This window comes from Hypanus sabinus, chromosome 29 (genome assembly GCF_030144855.1).
Source record: "Hypanus sabinus isolate sHypSab1 chromosome 29, sHypSab1.hap1, whole genome shotgun sequence".
Lineage (NCBI taxonomy): Eukaryota > Metazoa > Chordata > Chondrichthyes > Myliobatiformes > Dasyatidae > Hypanus > Hypanus sabinus.
In genome coordinates this window covers 22,892,896-22,913,854 of record NC_082734.1, presented here as the reverse complement: position 1 = coordinate 22,913,854, position 20,959 = coordinate 22,892,896, and the positions used below count along the sequence as shown (strand labels likewise).

Genomic DNA, 20,959 nt, shown 5'->3' with positions numbered 1-20,959 from the left:
GAGTCCTGACCTTCACCTGATCGAAGATTGCTGTCCACCGCAGCTCCCCAACCAACCTGGCAAAACTCGACTAATTTTGCAAGGAGGAATGCTCCATCACGCTTAGTAGACTTATCCAATAAGCTGAGAGAGGTAGTTCAGCTAAGTACTTCACAAGGGGGAAATGAATACTTTTGAACTGCTGACATTTCAGTTTTTGAATTTTTAGTATTTCATACTTTAAAAATTTCCCTAGAGTTTGTGCTCTACTGTGAAAAAAAGGATTTCCCCTTACAGCATCTCCTAGGTAATATGACAATAATGCACTCGCACTAAACAGCTGAGATCACCAATTCCTCAAATCAGAATTTATATATACATTAACATTGTGCCACTGGACTTGATAGAGGACAAATATTCTTATTGAACCTCAGTGTTCAGAAGATCACAAGCTTGGTTAAGAATGTGCCAAAATCATTAGCAATCAATGCACTTGGCACTTCATACAATTATTACTTGGATCATTGTACAGTTAGACATATGGAACTAAAAAAGTACTAGATACTGGAAATCTAAAAAAAACAGGAAATACTTAAAATGTTTAGCAATCAGGCAGCATCTGTGTAGAGATTAAAGTTTAAAGCATTAATGTTTCATGTTGAAGGCCCTTCAACAGAACTGTTCTTAAGCATTATTCCAAAACTAGGGATGTGCGTTTAAGGTGAGAAAGAAAAAAAAATTAAAAGGGACCCGAGGAGCAACTTTTCCACACAAAGGATGGTGAGAACCTGGATTGAGCTGCCAGATGGAGTGGATACAGAAGTATTACTTTAGCAATTGGATAGGTACATTGAAGGGTGGGGGGGGGGGGCTGAGGAATATGGGCCAAACTAAGAAAAATGGGACAAGCTGGGGAGACAAGTAGATAAGGATTATTGGGTCAAAGGGCCTCTCTCCATGTTGTACCACTCTGTGACTCTATTAATCATTACTCTCTCCCTACAGATGCTGCCTGATCTTCTGAGTTTCCAGCAGATCCTGCTGTTAGATTTCCATTTGGATAACATACAGAGCTCACAGATCTATGGTTATCTAGTGACAACTGATAACATATGCCGGTGGGTGGAAAGCAGAGGGAATTCAGAATCAGATTCAACAGTGGTACTTACAGTATGCATGCTCCCACTCCAATAATCATAATCATCAATTCACAATTTAAAAGATTTTTTAAAGATTAGCTTTATTTGTCACAAATACATCAAAACAAATAGTGAAATGCATCATTTGTGTCACATCAATTCAGCAATGGTTGTGCTGGGAGCAGCCTGCAAGGTCATCACATTTCCACCACTAGCATCGTTGGCCCACAACCCTAACATCTTTGGAATGTGGGAGGAGACCCACATAGTCACAGGGAGAGTGCCCATAACTCTTTACAGACAGCAGCAGAAACTGAACCCTGATCTTACAGCTGGTGCTGTAAAGCATTATGCTAACCGCTACAAAAACTTTGCAAACCTATTTTCTCCCACCATTCAAAATATATTTTTAATCAACAAGGATCACGGAAAATTATACTTGAAGAAAGACTACTTGGGCAATGCATTAGAGAAATGCTGAAATACACAGAACCGCACTCCAGCATTGAAGAATCAGTATCAAAGTGGAACACTTTACAAACCAGAGAAGATCTGCAGATGCTGGAAATCCGAGCAACACACACAAAATTCTGTAGGAACTCAGTAGGCCAGGCAGGATCTATGGAAAAGAGTACAGTCGACGGCCCAAAACAATGACTGTACTCCTTTCCATAGATGCTGCCTGGCCTGCTGAGTTCCTCCATCATTTTATGTGTGGAACATTTTTCTATATGTTTCGAGTTTATTTTGTTTTTTATTTAAGGATATAGTATAGTAACAGACCCTTCTGGCCCTATGAGCCCACGACACCCAATTATATATGTGAGCAATTAACCTACTAACTCATACGCCTTTGGAATGTCGGAAGAAACTGGAGCACCTGGAGAAAACCCAAGCGGTCACAGGGAGAACATACACACTCCTGACAGACAGCAGCAGGAATTGAACCCAGGTCACTGCTGCTCTAATAGTATTAAGCTAACTGCAATGTACATGTGATAAATAAATCTGAATCTGAGCTGTGAAACAAGGCAAATAGAAAATCAAGGATTAAGAATCTACAATTAATATAAAGAAGCAAACCGAGTAATTGAATTTTTAAGTGCTACTACTAAAACCTCATTAATTTCAGATATTATTATCCAAATGGGGTTGTGGTCACTTCAACAAGAGCACCAATCCAGGAATAGGTCCAATTGCTAAAAGCAGCCAAGAGAAGAACTCCAGGTGGAGACAGATTTCCATCAAGCTTCTAGTTTCAGCCACCTGGATAAATGCCAACTCCAAGAGTCAGAAGAGGTTTCCAGCAGTAATGATAGAAGACGGGCCTATCTATCTACATCTGACTACATTACCAAAGAACTTACTTAGGGTGATTTTCACCACAATCAGCACTAAGTCCTGAAGAGAGGACTCAGCAAAATAAAAACTATTCAGTTTTCAATATTCTCTCCCACTCACATTGAGTCCATTCAGATTGTTGGACTGGCCTTCCTATTTTTATTCATAATTTACTTTCTTCCTTTTCCAGTTATCTCCTATTTTATCTGCCTATTGGAATTAATTACCTTATCACAAATGGCAATAACACCTTAAGAGATGCCTCAGTCATCGGAAGTGTTGTAGCAGCCTTCACAAGTTATAGGTATATATTATTTATTTGAGAGTTGGGATCAATGTGGGTAAAAGCTACCCCCCCACACACTTTTTCCTTTGCTATTTCTCTTATTTTCTGACTGATGTGTGTCAATTGCCCTTGGTTATAAAGATGTTGATTGGCTTTATTTGTCACATGCACATTGAAACATACAGTGAAATGCATTGTTTGAGTCAACCAATGACCAATACAGTCCAAGGATTGTGCTGGGGGGGGGTAGCCTGCAAGTACCACCACACTTGTAGCACCGACTCACTAACCCTAACCATCGGTCTTTTAGAATGAAAGAGGAAAGCAGAACTCTCAGAAGAAGCCCGCACAAACCCCTTACAGACAGCAGCAGGAATTGAACCCTGATCAGTGATTGCCAGCGTTATAAAGCGTTGCGCTAACCACTATGCTACCATGCTGCTCTTGGTTAGACTGAGAAAACAGATAGAATGCAACAACCCAACACAATTATTAGAATATTTATTCCTCACGTACATTGTACAAGTATTCAACCTTTGTAACTATTTGACTATGAGTAGAACCATAACCAAGTCCTTGCAAGTCAACAGCGAAAATCCAAAGCCCCATCAAACCTCAGCAATTCGTACTATATATGATACACTATAAAGTTATACAACCAATCATGGGACCAAGAGAAATGTTACCTTTTTTGTTTAAATATGCAATTGTAGTGTGTTTCAATAAAGTACTATGGGGTATATTTAGGAAGGAAAAAAGATACTGGCTTTTATTTCACCACCAGTTCATAGACCAATTGCTTGATCTGTGCATATATGAATGGTATCACACTCAAACCTTGTTAGATAATAAATATCAAGCATGAATATGTGGTTCTGTATAGGATATTAATTTGTAATATCATGCTACAATTTTGTTATAGAGGAAAGGTACAATAATTCTGAAAAATTAATGTATTTCATTTCACCACTATCTCTCTCTCTCTCACTCACACACACACACACACACACAAGTTTAACTTTTCTCTCTAAAGGAACAACTTACATATTTGGCGATGAATGACTTCTGCTCCTGTGGGTTTTTGGCTTTCTGAGCCTGTTCGTGCTCCAGCCGCTCAATAAACGCTGCCGTCTCTGGCCTACGACAGAAGATTCAGGATTTAAGATTGCTTATTGTAATTCTTCAGTGCACAAAGTACTCCAGATCTGATGCAGCATAATGAAACATAAGCGTACAGGATTAAGAAACAAAATTAAAGGACAATAAATGTAAAAAGGAATCTTAGAAACACAGTGTACAAGTACCTATATATACACACTGACTAATTGTATGTACATAGAATGACACTAGGTGATTTGTACGAAGTGGAGGAGAGGCGTGTGATGGGGTGGCATAATGGGTAGAGATGTTTTTGAGTCTTGGTGTGGATGCTGTACAAGCTTGGCAGTAAAACAATCTGATCTATTCTAATACGGCACAGTAGCGAAGTGGGTAGCATGACACTTTATGCCAGCTGTAAGACTGGGGTTCAATTCTCATTGCTGTCTGTAAGGAGTTTGTATGCTCTCTCTGCGATTATGTGGGTCTTCTCCAGGTGCTCTGGTTTGGTCCCAGATTCCAAAGAAGTATGGTTAGAGTCAGTGAGCCGTGGGCATGCCACGTTGGCACCAGAAGTGAGAGGGTACTTGCAGGTAGCCCCTCCTCACTGATTTGATTTCACTGTATGCTTCAAATGTACACATGACAAATAAAATTAACCTGAAATCTTTAATAACTTAAAGACTATGAACGATGATCATTTGAAAATGTGGCTAACAAAAGAACATTGTCATGGTGTCAAAAGATCATGCAGGTAGGCAGAGGGGTGGCTCTGTTGGTTAAAAGAACAGAAATTAAATCCTTTAGAAAGAGGTGAAAGAGGATTGAAAGATGTAGAATTCTTGTGGGTAGAGCTAAGAAACTGCACAGGTAACAAGACGACAATGGAGTAATATGCAGGCCCCCAAACAGTAGCCAGAAGGTGAGGTACAAATTAAAACAGGAGATAGAAAAGATATGTGAAAAGGGCAATGCTACAATAGTCATGAGGGATTTTAATATGCACTAGATTGGGAAGATCAGGTTGGTGCTTGATCCCAAGGGAAGGAATTTATAGAATGCCTATGAAATGGCTTATTCAAGCAGCGTGTGTTTCAGCCCATTAGGGGAATGGCAATTCTGGATTGGGTGCCATGTACAGAAGCACATTTTATTTGGGAACTTAAGATAAAGGAACCCTTAGGAGACAGTGACCAGTGACCCTGTAGTTTGAAAAGGCGAAGATAAAGTCAGATGTATCAGTATCTCAGTGGAGTAAAGGGAATTACAAAAGTATGAGAGGAGCTGGTCAAAGTTGATGGGAAGGGGACACTGGCAGGGATGACGGCACAGCAGCAATGGGTGGAGTTCCTGGGAGCAATTTGGAAGGCACAGGATAGATACAGCACAAAAATGGAGAAGTATTCAAAAGGGAGGATGAACACAACCATGGTTGACAAGGGAAGTCAAAGACAAGACAGCATAAAATTAGTGGGAAGTTAGAGGATTAGAAAGCTCTAAAGAACCAACAGAAGGCAACTGAATAAGCCATAAGGGGGACAGATGAAATGTCAAGGTAAATTAGCCAATAATATAGAAGATACAAAAAGTTTTTTCAGATATACTATATTAAGTGTAAGAGAGGTGCGAGTAGATATTGGACTGCTGGGAAATGACGCTGGAGAGAGAGTAATGCAGACAAAGGAATGGTCGTCAAACTTAGTAAGTATTTTGCATCACTCTTCACTTTGGAAGACACTAGCTGTATGCCAGACGTTCTAGAGTGTCAGAGTGCAGTTGCTATCACTGAGGAGGTGCTTGGAAAGCAGAGAAAATTGGAAATGTCACTCCACTCTTTAAGAAGGGAGGGAAGCAGGAGAAAGGAAATAGACCAAGTCAGCCTGATCTCAGTGGTTGGGAAGATTTTGTACTCCTTTATTAAGGATAAGGTTTCACAGTACTTGGAAGCACATTATAAAATAAGCCAAAGTTAGCATGAATTTCTTAAGGGAATTCTTGCCCGAGAGATCCGATAGATTTCTTTTGAGGAAATAACAGGCAGGATAGACAAAGGGAAGTCAGTGGTTGTTGTTTAAATGAATTTTCAGAAGGCCTTTGACAAAGTGCTGCACATGAGGCTGCTTAACAAGAGCCCATGGTATGACAGGAAGGATACTAGCATGGATAGAAGATTCACTGACTGGCAGAAGGCAATGAGTAGAAATAAAGTGGGCCTTTCCTGGTTGGCTGCAGGTGAATAGCAGTGTTCCACAGGAGTCTGTGTTTGGACTACTTCTATTCACGTTATATTTAAATGTGTTGCATGACACAATTAATGGCTTTGTGGCTAAGTTTGCAGATAACACGATGATAAGCGGAGAGGTAGGTGGTGTTGAGGAAGCAGGGAGTCTGCAGATGGGACTTAGACAGATTGGGAGAATGGATGAAGAAGTGGCAGATGGAATTGAGTCAGGAAGTGTATGCTTGCTCACTTGGGTAGAAAATTCAAAAATCAGAGATGCGAGGGACTTAGCAGCCCTTGTGCAAGATTCCCTAAAAGTTAACTTACAAGTTGGGCCGGGTGGTAAGGGAGGTAGGTACAATGTTAGCATTCTTTTTGAGGGGGCTCAAATATAAAAGCAATGATGTAATGCTGATGGTTTATAAAACACCGGTCAGACTGCACTTTGAGTATTATGAGCAGTTTTGGGCCCCTCATCTAAGAAAAGATGCGCTGGATTGGAGAGCATTCAGGTTCACGAGAGTTATTCTATGAGTTATTCTCCTTCAACTTGTAGACTTTAGCAATTCAACAGCATAGCCAAATAATTTAGAAGAATGAGAGGAGATCTCATTGAAACCATTGAATATTGAATAAAGCCTGGACAGAATGCACATTGAGAGGATTTTTCCTATAGTTGGGGGAGTCTAGGACTAGAAGGCACAGCCTCAGAATAAAAGGATATCCCTTTAGAATAGAGATGAGAAAGAATTTCTTTAGCTAGAGGGTGGTGAATGAATGTTTGATGCTTCTGGGCCTGCACCCTGGCAAGTTTAGAAGGAGGAGGACAGAAATCATTGAAATCTACCAAACTTTGGAAGGCAAAATAGAGTGGAGGTGGAGAGGATGTTTCCAATAGCGAGAGAGTCTTGGACCAGGGGTCACAGTCTTGGAATAGAAGAATGCCCCTTTAGAATAGGGATGAGGAGGAATTTCTTTAGCCTGAGGGTGGTGTATGTGCCACAGAGATTCATTGCCACAGAGCCAAGTCATTTGAAGCAGAGGCTGATAGGTTCTTGATTAGTAAGGGTGTCAAGAGGTTATAGGGAGAAGGTAGAAGAATGAGATTGAGAGGGAAAATAAATCAGTCATGACGGAATCAGTTATGGTGGATCAGACGCAATGGGCTGATTCACCTAATTCTGTTTCTATGTCTTATAGTCAAATAGTTTTTAAAATTCAATCAAGATTTCTGTATCTATCACCCTGAGCTTTAAACCCAAACCCCAGAACAAAGTTTTGTCTTTTTCAGCTCTGTATTGCTTCAAGTAATTATTTTAAATCTATGTCCCTAGTCTATAGATGGCTTTGCTAAGGACAATGTCCTTGCCATCTACTCCAAGCCCCTTAATAAATGCTATCTGCCTCAATTAAATATTCCTTTAGCTTCTTCCAAATCAAAAGCTAAGAAACAATCCAACTACCCGATCTTCTTTGTTGCTAAGGTTCTCCAAACCAGTTTCTCCAAAACTTAAGTATCATATTTCCTGTGATGAAGCAATCAATCAGCACACTGAATCCAGTGAAATCCTATCAGTCCCATTCCACCAACTATTCCTGTCACTTTATCCACTCTGGGATTAACATAGGATTAACATAAATGAGTGGTGGTAGGCCAAAGGACTTACTTCTATTCTCTCTGTAAAGGTACTACTTCATTAGGAGTTTCAGGAGACTTGGTATGTCGCCAAAGACTCTTGCAAATTTCTAAGGTGGAGAGTATTGACTGGTTGCATCACCGCCTAGTATGGAGCCTCCAATCCACAGCATCACAGGCTGCTGCAGAGGAACTCAACCAGTTCCATCACCAACACAACCCTCCCCAATACTGAGGATATCTCCATTGAGGATTCAAAGGTATTGCTTCAGGAAGGCAACAAATATCATTAAGGACCTTCACCCTCCTGGACATGATCTCTTCTCGTCATTAGTACAGGTAACTGAAGACCCACACTCAACATTTCAGGAAGTTTCTTCCCCTCCACCATCGTATTTCTGAATGATCCGTGACCATTACTTTGATATTCCTTCGATATTTGTAACTGAAAGTAATTTTTACATCTTATGCTGTAATACTGCTACAAAACAACAAATTTCATGACAAGGTGATTGGACAAAAGTATAAGAAAGATGCCAGAGGTAAAGTTATTACGCAGAGAGTGATGGGTGTTAGAAACACCCTACCAGGAGCTATAGTAGAGGCAGGTACATTAGGGGCACTTAAGAAACTTGAAGATAGGAACATGTTTGATAGAATAATGGAAGGCTATATGGGAAGGAAGGTTTGGGTTAGAGTAGGTTAAAAGGTGGAACTATATTGTGGTCTAAGGACCTGAACTGTGCTGCAGAGTACCATGTCCTATACATCAGTGGTAGTACACCTGATTCTGATCCTGACCACCCCAATTCTCATATCTAAATGGTCTTAGGAGAGACATTTAACATACCAGCATGCCTTGGGGTGTGGAAGGAAACCTGAGCACCTCAGGAAACTCATGGGGTAAACCCCAGACAGCAGCCTAAGTGAAAACTGAAACCAGGCTGCTGAAACTGTGTAAATTAACTTATCCGCTGTGGCGTTATACTCTCTCTATATCCTCTCTCGGACTAAGATGGTTGACTTTGGAAAAAAAATTCCTACTGGAGTTTAAACTTGGGGATATCATCCTGATTTACATGCCCTCCCCAGTCCAATTCATCGACGCTTAGCATGAGTGACATAACTGCAAAGCAGTTAGCGTAATGCTTTATAGCACTCGCTGCAAGATCAGGGTTGAATTCCCCCAACTGCCTGTAAGCACATTGGGTTTCTTCTGGATACTCTGCCTGTGAGTGAGTGCTTGCGTTTCCTCTGGGTACTCTGGTTTCCTCCCATCGTTCAGATGTACAGATTAAGGTTAGTGAGTTGTGGGCATGCTATGTAAGCACCAGAACCATGACAACACTTGTGGGCTGCCCAAGGCACAATCCTCGGACCGTGCTGGTTGTTGACACAAACAACACATTTTACAGTTCATTTCTGTGTTCGTGACGAATGAAGCTAATCTTTCTTTATACCTACTCACAGCCTCTCAATCAATTCACTTTTCCAAGAATATCCAAAATGCAACAGGAAGGAATTGTATATTTTTCGGATTCACCCCATAACGTTTTATCTGTGTAAGCAAGTTTAACTTGCTAACCCTGATCACTCTTAACTTCCATACTTTCCACTTTTAACCGCCAGACAACTTAGATATGGCACGGAAGTGGCCCTTCTGGCCCAATGAGCCACACTACCCAGCAACCAGTCATGGGACAATTTACAATGATCAATTAATCTACTAACCGGTACGTTTTTGGATTGTGGGATGAAACCGGAGCACTGGAAGGAAATTCACACATTCATGGGAAGATTATACAAACTTTCTTAAAGCAGACACCAGAATTGAACTCTGAACTTCAACGCCCATGCTCTAAGTGTTGTGCTAACCGCTACGCTACTGTGGTGTCCCTTACGCACTGCCTCTCAATCAATACTCTTTTCCAAAAACATCAAAATTGTACTAGAAAGGATTTGCACTTTTTCCAAATTCACCCCATGACATTTAATGTGTGAGCGAGTTCAACTTGCTAACCCTGATTACTCTTAACTTCCATATTATCAACTGTTAATCATCAGACGACTGAAGAATCCACTTTTTCAAGCAATTGATTTTAATCGATACAAGGAAAATAAGCACAAGAAGGCAAAACAAACAAAAGAATACTCACGCAGACGCAGGAACGGGTTGCATGAGGTGTACAGTTGTGTTAAATACTTCTAAATCCACATCTTCCACCTCCGCTCCATTGCAGGACCCGGGGACAGTTACTATGGAAACACCGATTATATTGCCAGACACATCTGTGTTAACAGTGATCACATCAGAGAGGTGAGACTCAACCAGAGAGCACTAAAGAAAGAAAATTAAAATGAAGACGAAGCATAAGCAACTGTGTACTGGAATAACAAAAACATCATGAAATGGTTTGTACAGAACATAAATCTTCCACAAAAGCACCTTACATGCGTCACCATGAGGCTGTATATTTGAAGTAAGACATTCAAAGACCACCTTGGGTCTTTTCAATACCTTTTAATGCTCATTCTTCTTGCTTCCACCCTCACCATAGATTCACTACTCGTCGTTTCGAAGCTTTTTGTTACCTCTATAAACAAAATGGCTGATCTCTGCAGAAATCTACACAGATGTCCTTAGTATCCACACAGTCACATATCTATAGGAACCAGAAGCCTTGGCCTATTCTGTTTTATTTCCCATACTCAGGTTTCTACAGTCGAGACTAACATACTACCGACCAGACAATGAAAGCTGAACCTCCTGGTGCATATGCCTTAGATCTATACCTATTGCTATGTCACCAAAGACTCGAACAATTTCTACAAATGTACAGTGGAGAACATTCTGACTGGCTGCATCACCACCTGGCACGGAGGCGCCAATGTACTGGATTAGAAAATGCTGCAGAGGGTTGTAGACTCAGCTCCATCACAGGCCACTCGCCTCCTCACTATCGAGGACATCTTCAATAGTAGTAGGCAGCCATTGATCCCAGGGGTTCACAGGTTTACGCCTTTGGTGGACTGTATCCTCTCCAGGTGGGAAGATTTGAAGAACCGGCTATTGCCCATGCAGCGGGTTCCCCGTTTCCACATCCAAGGGAAGGGCAAGCACCATTACAGCTTGGCACCAGTGTCATCGCAGAGGTTGCCAGAGTGAAGTTGTAAATGACATCAAGCTGCCTTAGGGACCCTGGCTCCGGATTCCTTCCTTGGAGTTTACCCCCAAAGCCTTTCCCACGGGTGGGCATGGCCGCAAGGCAGCGTCATCACTTCTCGTTACTACCAATAGGGAGGAAGTACATGAGATTGAAGACTCACACTATTTTGAAAGCAGCTTCTTTCCCTCTGTCATCATATTTCTGAACACTACCTCTTTTCCACTTTTTTTTGTAACATAGTAAGTTTTATGCATTACATTGCACTGCTGCTACAAAATTTCACAAAGCATTTCAGGAATAATAAACCTGATTCTGGTTTGGCCCTGTGAATCCCACATTGTCATCTGGATGAGCTAATTTTATAGATTACTCCATAACAATCACTACCGGGGACGGATGTTCCAGGTATCTCCAGGACTAACAAATACTCAAACACAAGGTCTATTTTTATCAGCTAAAATATTCCAGCCTTACCTTCCACAGTAAAGTAGCATAAAATGGCAGCCGGCAAACCGAAACAGAATCTAACTTGACTATCAGTTAGTAGCTACAAGGAAACCTGGTGCATGCCACTTCAAATCAAAGAGAGCATTTTAAAAACACTATTAACTGTGCACGAGGATGATTTATAGTGCTCATGCAACCATAAAAGAGTGAACAGGTCTCCTTACAGATTGTCTAAGGATGCATCCCTCAAAATATTATGAGAGCCACTAATTAACAATGTTGGAATAAATTAAGGCCCGATATGCTTGGTAGAAATATTAATGATATGTGCTAGTTTACTTTCCTAGTCTTGTGATATTTGCACATGATGAAAGGCAGAACCACACTGGAAATCTGAAGCCGAATCTTTGCAGAATCAGTGGAAAGAGCAGACGAGTTAATGATGCAAACCATCACCTTTTGTTATGAAGGTTTTGTTACGAGGGCACAAAGGTTATGAAGGCTTCACACCTAAAATATTAATCTAATGAGTCTCCCACAGAAATTTTCAAGTCAACTAAGTATATAAATCATTTTCTTTATGTAGTGTGCTGTTCCACAAGATGAGAAAGATAAAGAGAATAAATCACAGTCCTGTTCTTGCACTGTTTATAAAACATACTTAAATCCAAATATCAATTTTTTATCTAATTCATAGTTTACTTTAAATTAGCAGGAACATGAGATAATGTGCACATATTAAATAAACAAAGTAAATTTATTATCAAAGTACATATATGTCATCATGTGCTACCCTGAGATTCACTTACTTGCATGCATTTACAGGAAAATAAAGAAACTCAAGAGAATTTACCAAAAACTATACATAAACAAATACTGACAAACAACTAATTTTCAAAAGACAATTTCTGCAAATAAATAAAAAAGATAGAGAATATGTGTTATAAAGAGTCCTTGAAAATGAGTCAGTAGGCTGTGGAATCAGTCCAGTGTCGAGGTGAGTGAAGTTATCCACACTGGTTCAGGAGCCTGATGAATTTAGGGTAATACCTGGTGACATGGGAACTAAGGCTTCTGTACCACCTACCCGGTGGTAATTGTGAGAAGGGAAGTGCTGGAAGTCCTTGATGATGGATGCTGCTTTCTTGTGACAGACTGCGAAAAGAGGATTTCTTCTATCATTCAACACATATTGTAACTGATGAATATTAGTGCAATAGAAGTCAGATGCTGGGCTTTCGAGCACTATTTCCATGGCTTTTGAAGAACACCACAGAAAGCACTCAGCTATCTGATGTCAGTTAAAATGAGGATATCTAATCATGACAGTCAAGAGCTTTACAGTTCCTCATTGCCCACACGCCAGAGCTTCAGCCACTTGGCCGAAGTGCAGGCTTCAAGTGTAAATTGCTTTAAAAGTTCAGTAGAAACCTTATCTTGCATATAGATCAATTTATTACACAGCGCACTGAGAGCTTCAGCAATGGCAAGCGGCTCTTCAGGCCCAACAAGCCCACACCACCCAATTACACCTATGTGACAATTCATCTACTAATCCATAGGTTTTTGGAACCTGGAGGAAACCCATGTAATCTTAAATTCTCACCGCTGTCTGTACAGAGAGCAGTGGGAATTTAACCCAGGTTGCTGATGCTGTTGTAGTGTTATGCTAAACACGACGCTACTACTAATAACAGAATGCAGAAGAAAGTGTTACAGTTACAGCGAAAGCAAACTGAATGTGAACTATAAGGTGCAAAGTCATCTTATCCAACCACCTTGGACATTTCCATCCAAGCCCAGAGTTCACAAACATAAATACTTATTTTCCTGTAAATGCCTGCAAGAAAATGAATCTCAAGATAGGTTGTGACAATATAGACATACTTTGATAATATATTTACTTCAGACTTCTGAACTTCAATCCTGCACTTCAACCTTGCTTTCCTGAATTTACCCCAGATCTCTAGATGTTTAAAAATCTATTAAGCATAATCTAATATACCATATGTCAAAATGTCAGCACTGCAGAAAAAGAAAAATGGCAGCGGACCAATTACAGAACCGATTCCAAGATGCGAGTTATGCCAGGGACATATTTTCTCAAGAAATTAAAAGACCAGCAATCTGATCTTTGACAGAGAAGGTGACCACATCAGAAAAAGGCATCCAGTAAGGACTGCAAGGACAGCTCCAATATCTGGATTCAATATACAGTCCAACGTCTTCACTACTAATATAGCAGTGTGGAAATGATATATAGAAAGAAAATCCAAGATGCAGTCTGTGAAACATGTGGTAAGCTAAATATATCTGGACAGTAAACAGAACGGCAATTACATCACCCTAGAGGGGCAAGGGAGACATGCTGCTCTAGTCAAATAACATCTTTGGAAATTATGCCCCTATATATCAGATTTCAGAAACAATTCAGCTCTCATTGTATCACTAGAGCTCACGTATCCTTCAAGACAGAGCCAAAGAACATGGAAACAGGCCACTTGGCCCACCACATCTATGCTGACCAATAACCATAATAATCACATCGCCTTTGCACTTGACCTGCAGACTTCTATAATGGCACACATAGAATGTTGGAGATGTCAGCAGGTCAGGCAACATCTATAGAGGGGAATAAACAGTTGACGTATCAGGCCGAGATCTTTTTCACACGGTGCATGTGACAAGATATACAAGCAACAACAGATTACTTTTCTACCTTGCACGTCAATAACAGTGAGACCTTTCTTCCTGAAAGGCTAAATACCTTCTGAATGTAATTTGACACAATGAATCATGTTCAAACTTAATCATCATTCAACCCTAGATCAATAACCATGAAAACAGAGCCAAACAGAACAGCGTTTGTCCAGGGAATCAAGGAAAGTCTCTCCCCCCCCCCCTCTGAGGAACAGGCACCCTGTCTGGCTGCAGCTAAGGTGAAGCTGATTCTAGCCACGCAAAGCTCCAGGGCCAGACAAAACACCCATACGGGCGCTGAAGGATCGTGCATCCAAGCTAACAGTGGTCTCAACAGTCATCTTTAACATCTCTTTTCAACAAGTCCACTGTCCCTGCAGACTTCAAGGCAGGCACCATCACTCTAGTGCCCAAAGGACCCACGGTAACTGGCCTAAACGATTACAACCTGAAACACACAAAATGCTGGAAGAAATTAGAAATTAGAAATGCTAAAAGAAATTAGCAGATCAGGCAGCAACTATGGAAATGGATAAACAGTCAATGTTTTGGGCCGAGACCTTCATCAGGACTGGAAAGAAGGGGGAAGGTGAGGCCAAGTGGGTAGGGGAGAGTAAGATGCTGGGAGGTTACAGGTGGAAAAAGCAAAGAGCTGAAGAAGGCATCTGATAGGAAAGGAGAGTTAAGCATGGGAGAAAGGGGAGGAGGGGCACCGGGGAGGTGATAGGCAGGTGGAACCAGAATAGAAAAACAGAAAAGGAGGCAGTTCAAAGCATATTTATTATCAAAGAACATATATGTCACTATATACAACCCCAAAATTTATTTATTTGCAGGCATACACAGTAAGTCAAAGAGACAATTGAATCAATGAAAGACTGCACCCAACAGGATGGTCAAACATAATGAGCAAAAGACAACACTGTGCAAATACAGTGAACAATAGAGAAAAAGGGGGATAAAAAGATAGCTAAACAAGCAATAAATATCGAGAACATGAGATGAAGAATCCTTGAAAGTGAGCTCATAGGTTGCGGGAACAGCTCAGTGATGGGGCAAGTGAAGTTAACCCCTTTGGTTCAAGAGCCCGATGGTTGAAGGGTAATAACTGCTCCTGAACCTGGTAGTGTGAGACCTGAGGCTCCTGTACCTTCCTGATGGCAGCAATGAGAAGAGAATGTGATCTGGGTGTTCGGGGTCCTTGATAATGGATGCTGTTAACACTCTGTGTAGACGTGCTCAATGGTGGAGAAGGAGAATGGTGGAGCTGGAGAGATAAATTTCCGGAAGTTAGACAAATCAATGTTCATTCCATTAGGTTAGAGGCTACCCAGGATAGACTATGAGGAGTTGCTCTTCCAGCCTGAGTTTGACCTCATCATGGCAATAGAGGGGTCCATGGACAAACAAGTCAGAAAGGAAATAGGAATATAGCCTTCTAAACCTAAGCGAATCAAGGGCTCACCTGGACACTTCTTAACTGCTGTCAATGGCTCTGCTTCCACCAGTGTCTGGTAATGTGTTCCAGATACTCATCTGTCTCTGGTGAAGGCTTGCCCCATTATATCCGCTCTATATCACGTCCCCCTTTCCCTGAATGCCTTTAATTCCCCCTGATATAAAGGAAGGTTTACTGCAGTCTACTTACCTATACTCTTCAATCATGTCCCCTCTTAACCTCCTCCACGCCAGGGAAAACAGACACAGCATCTGCAGTCTCTCCTCAGAACTGAAAAGCTCCACCCCAGCAGACCACTTGCAAGTGGAACAAGTGCTACAACTGTCCCTAACCTGCTCCCTTACTACCATTCAGGGCCTCAAACAGTCCTTCCAGATGAGGCAACACTTCACCTGAGCGTTTTTTGGAGTCATCAATTGCATCCGGTGCTCCCAATGTGACCTCCTGTACACCGATTAGACCCAACATAGATTGGGAGACCACTACACCAAACACTTACGCTCCATCCGCCAGATACAGCAGGATCTCCCGGTGGCCACCCATTTTAATTCCACTCCCCATTCTGACATGTCAGTCCATGGCCTCATCTACTGTTGCAATGAGGCCACACTCAGGTTGAAGGAGCAACACCTTATATTCTGCCTGGGTTGCCTCCAACTTGATGACATGAACATTGATTTCTCAAGCTTCTGGAAATGACCCCCCCCCCCCTCGCTCCCCTCCCTCCATTCCCCATCGCCTTTTCTCTCTCCTACCGCATCTCCTTGCTTGTAGTCTCTGGTGCTCCACCCCCTTTTCTTACCTTCTCTCCTATTAAGTTCCCCCTTCTCCAGCCCTGTCTCTCTTTCACCAATCTACTTCCCAGTTCTTTACTTCAGCCCTCCCCTGTCACGGTTTCATCGATCACATGTTTCGTCCTGCCCCCCCCCCCCCCACACCTCCTACTCTGACTCATCTTTTTTCCTCCAGTCCTGAGGAAGGGTCTCGACCCGAAACATTGACTGTACTCCTCTCCATTGATGCTGCCTGGCTTGCCGAGTTCCCAGCATTTTGTGTGTGCAGCTTGGATTTCCAGCATCTGCAGATTTTCTCTTGTCTATATTCTCCCTCACAACTTCCTATAATTTGTGGCAACCAGAACTGCACACGATGCTCTAGTTGAGATCTGACTAATACCTAATGCAGAAGACACTCCAATTATTCATTTTGGAACCTTCAACTCTTTTCTAGAATCCATCATGAGGCACAGATACAACTCTCCAGTGTCCCATCCAAACTACTGCTCCTTAAAGGAACTCAAACCAGTTGTCAGCAGCATAGTCTAAAAGTGATCCATCCCAACAGAGCCAAGATCCTATCAGTTGATGCCGGCATAATTGCACTTTCCACAAGCAACCACTAGATAGCGATCACGAGTAGCACTGGAGACAGCTCCGGCAGAGATCTTTCTACCGAGTGAAACATGAAGAGGCAACCTTTATTAGCTTTATTTGTCACACGTATAGCAAAACATATAGCCTAAAGCATCAATTGCATCAAATCAGCAAGGATTGTACGGGGCAGCTTTCAAGTGTCACCATGCTTCCAGCACCAACAAAGCATGCTCACAACTCAATGACCCTAATCCAGGAGCTCCCAATTTTTTAATGCCAAGGACTCCTACCATTAACTGTAAGTTTTTGAAAGGTGGGAGGAAATGGGAGCACCTAGAAGAATCCCACACAGTCACGGCTAGAACATTCAAACTCCTTACAAACAGCAACAGGAACTGAACCCTAACCACTGATGTTGTCAATCATTGCACCAACAGCTACTGCACCGCTCTGTGGAAGACACAAGTCATCTGACAAGCCCGATTTACATACGGCACAATAATAGCGTTATCCTAACCGCTCTGCAACCGTACCGCCATTGTTGAAACAAGAGATTATCTACCTGCCACTACGTTGCTGGTTTACGCTGGGGGAATGGAGAGGAACCCAGGTTACAGATTCAGAGCATAAACATACAAAACTCTAAATGAAAAAATGCTGAACAGAATATCTGCAGAACTGAGGCTACATGCTTTAAAAGGAACTCAAAATGTATTTCAAGGGAAAAATAAAGCTATTAATTCATCTCCATTTTTGGTGTAAAGGACTTGCTCCATCACATAGATGTGCTCAATGGTGGGGAAGGCTGTACCCGTGATGGTCTGGGCCGTATCCACTACTTCTTGTTGGATTTGCCATTTCCATACCAGGCTGCGATGCAGCCCAGTCAATACACTCTCCGGGGTGTATGGGGTGTCAGGGAGGGGACCATATCACATCCTTTTCAGGCGGTTTGTCCACCTATGGTCCCCACCTGGCACTCAGCTCTCACCTGTGGCTCCCTGTAGCTGTTTGCATGCGACAGCGGCCACACCCCGTGCAACGGCTTCGACAAGCCGGCTAAACCAGGTGAGGGTAGCCAACAGGTCTCAAACCCTCGGTGAGATAGGGAGCTGTCTATCCCAGCATGTGAAGACAGACTCTGGCAGACTGAGAGGATGAGACCAATGGAAGGTCCAACAGTCAAGAAGGCAGTCTCTGCAAGCATCGTGGAATGCGTAGAGCACGACAAGACACGGAAGATATCCTGGTCATCCACTGCACCTAGTCCCATCTCCAGCCATCTCGACTCTCGTCTTGCCACTGGATCCAGATGGGAATTGGGAACTACACAACTCTCCCTCACTTAAATCCAAATCAAAGTGCTAGTCTCGACATCATCATCACCCTCTCAATGGTGTTAAGGTCTTCATCAATGACGAACGTATAATATATTCTCCACAACCCACCTATAGAAGTTTGTCAAAGCTCACAAGCAACAGAGAAAAGTTACCATAGTCAGACACCACTCTTTACCTACCATCTCAGCCACCAACTGATTTAGCTAAGGTACTGTTGTTTGTCCATTAACCACTCTAACATCTATATTAAATGTTTTTTGTGTATGCAGACATAGTACAACCTGTCATTCAGTCATAAAATCAAAGAACACCACAGTATAGAAACAGGCCCTTCAGTCCATCTAGGTCATGCTGAACTATTAATCTGTCTAGTCCCATTGACTTGCACCCAGCCAATAGCCCTCCATACCCTTCCCACCTATGTAACTCTCCAAGCTTCTTTTAAATGATGCAATCAAACCCACATCCACCAACTCCCCTGGCAGCTTGTTCCACACTGTGAGTGAAGAAGCTCCCCCCTCATGTTACCCTTAAACATTTCACCTTTCACTCCTAACCCAAGGCCTCTCAACCTCAGTGGAAAATAGCTGCTGGTATTTGCCTCATCTATACCCCTAATGATTTTGCATACGTCTAATTTCACTTCCTTCTCCTATGCTCTGGAGAATAAAGTCCTAACCTATTTAAGCTTTCCCTCAAAGGACTAGAATGATTGTGGCTGCCTTGAAGTCTGCAGGGACAGTGGATGGTTGCAAAGATATTAAAGATGACTGTTACAACCTCTGTTACGTTGGTCCTCAAGTCCTGGCAACTTTGTTGTAAATTTTCTTTGCACCCTTTCAATCTTATCGCTATCTTTCCTGTAGGTACGTAATCTGAGCTGGACACAGTACTGCAAATTAGGCCTCACCAAGATTTTTGATTTCTGTTGCCTGACCCTCCACTTGAATTTACTCACAAAGCCATACAGGATGATATAGCAGGTGCAAGCAAAGCTGCTCATTATCATCTTGGCAATACTCTTCATTTGCATTGAATTTTGTAAATTAGACCTTTAAAAATATAATTGCAGTTGCCAATTTACAAAACTCACCAATGTTTTCGTCTAATAATGATTCAAAAGGATATTTGTCATTAATCTATACTTCAGCAGGGACGGGAGGATAATAACACACACTTCTGGGCAAATTCAGCAGCATCTACGGAGGGGAATAAACAGTCAACATTTTGGGTCGATACACTTCACCAGGACTGGAATGGAAGGGGACAGAAGCCAAAATAAGAAGGGGGAGGGAGGGCAGTGGGGGAACAGTATAAACTAGCAGGTGAGAAGGAAGGTGGGTGGATGGGTAGGGGTTGATAATAAGTAAGAAGTTAGGTGGTGATAGGTGGAAAAGGTAAAGCACAGAGGAAGGAGGAATCTGATTCGGCATGGGGATGGGAACCGAAGTGATAGGATTGAGGATGGGGCAGTTGGTACACAAACAAGTGCAGCACGTAGTGTGACTGTGAAGAAGGACAGGCAGATGATAGGGCAAAATTGCAAACAGTGGGATGAGTTGGAGTGCAATACGGAAGCAAAATTGAAAAAGGTGATGAAAACAGGACTGAAGGTGTTATATTTAAATGCAGGTAGTACACAGAATAAAGTAGATGATCTTACAGTGCAGTTTGTGATTGACACATTTGAAATAGTGGGCATCACAGAGTTGTGGCTGAAATAAGATCATAGTTGGGAGCTTAACATCCAAAGATCAAAAGGACAGACAGGTAGGCAGAGGGGACGGGGAGTATCAAAAGGACGGGCAGGTAGGCAGAGGGGACGGGCAGTATCAAAAGGACAGGCAGGTAGGCAGAGGGGACGGGCAGTTCTGCTGGTAAAATGAAATCAAATTCTTAAGAGAGAGAGGTGACATAGAGTTGAAAGATGTAAAATCCTTTTGGGTAGAGTTAAGAAACTGCAATGGTAAAAAGACACCGATGAGATTTATATACTAGCCCCCAAACAATAGTCAGGCGCAGGGGTACACATTACAATGGGAAATAGAAAAGGCATCTAAAAAGAGCAATGTTACAATAGTCATGGGGAACTCATACAGGCCGGTAAATTGGGAAAATCAGGTTGGAGATGGATCCCAAGAGAGAGGTTTTGTAGAATTCCAACTAGATGTTTTTTTAGACAACCTTGTGTTTGAACCCACGAGGGAAAGGCAATTCTAGATTGGGTATTGTGTAATGAAATAGATTTGACTAAGAAGTCTAAGTTACAGGGACCCTTAGGAGGCAGTGATCATAAGAAAGAATTCACCACGTATTGAGATGGAGAAGCTAATGACAGATGTATCAGTATTACAGTGGAGTAAAGGGAATTATAGAGGCATGTGAGAAAAGCTGGCCAAAGTTGATCAGAAGAAGACATAAGCAGGGATGACGGCAAAACAGCAATGGCTGGAGTTTCTGGAAGCAATTCAAACAGCACAAGATAGATACATCCCAAAGAAATATTCCAAAAGGAAGAAAAAGCAACCATGGTTGGCAAGAGAAGTCAAAGACATCAGAAAAGCAAAAGAGAGGGCATATAATATAGCAAAAATTAATGGGAAATGAGAGAATTGAGAAGCTTTTAAAAACCAATAGTAGAAGGCAATTAAAAAGCCATAAAGAAAAAAGATGAAATATCAAGGTAAGCCAGCCAATGAAAGAGGACACCAAAAGTGTTTTTCAAATATATGAAGAGTAAAAGAGAGACCTTAAACTTGTTAGACCACTAGAA

General features: G+C 41.9%; 1 protein-coding gene across 5 annotated transcripts in view; it reads right to left on the bottom strand.

The window, feature by feature from the left end:
- Window positions 1-20,959, bottom strand: part of emc10 (ER membrane protein complex subunit 10) — an 89,088-nt gene that overhangs the window by 33,418 nt on the left and 34,711 nt on the right. For all 5 annotated transcript variants that reach the window (XR_009508551.1, XM_059953959.1, XM_059953957.1 and 2 more), the window contains 2 exons: window positions 9,857-10,038; window positions 3,790-3,883 (listed from right to left, as the gene is read on the bottom strand). Coding sequence is in view for 4 of the 5 variants with exons in the window: in XM_059953959.1 (XP_059809942.1) it covers window positions 3,790-3,883; window positions 9,857-10,038 (276 nt within the window). In the remaining variant the exon portion in view is untranslated. The remainder of the gene's footprint in view (window positions 1-3,789; window positions 3,884-9,856; window positions 10,039-20,959) is intronic.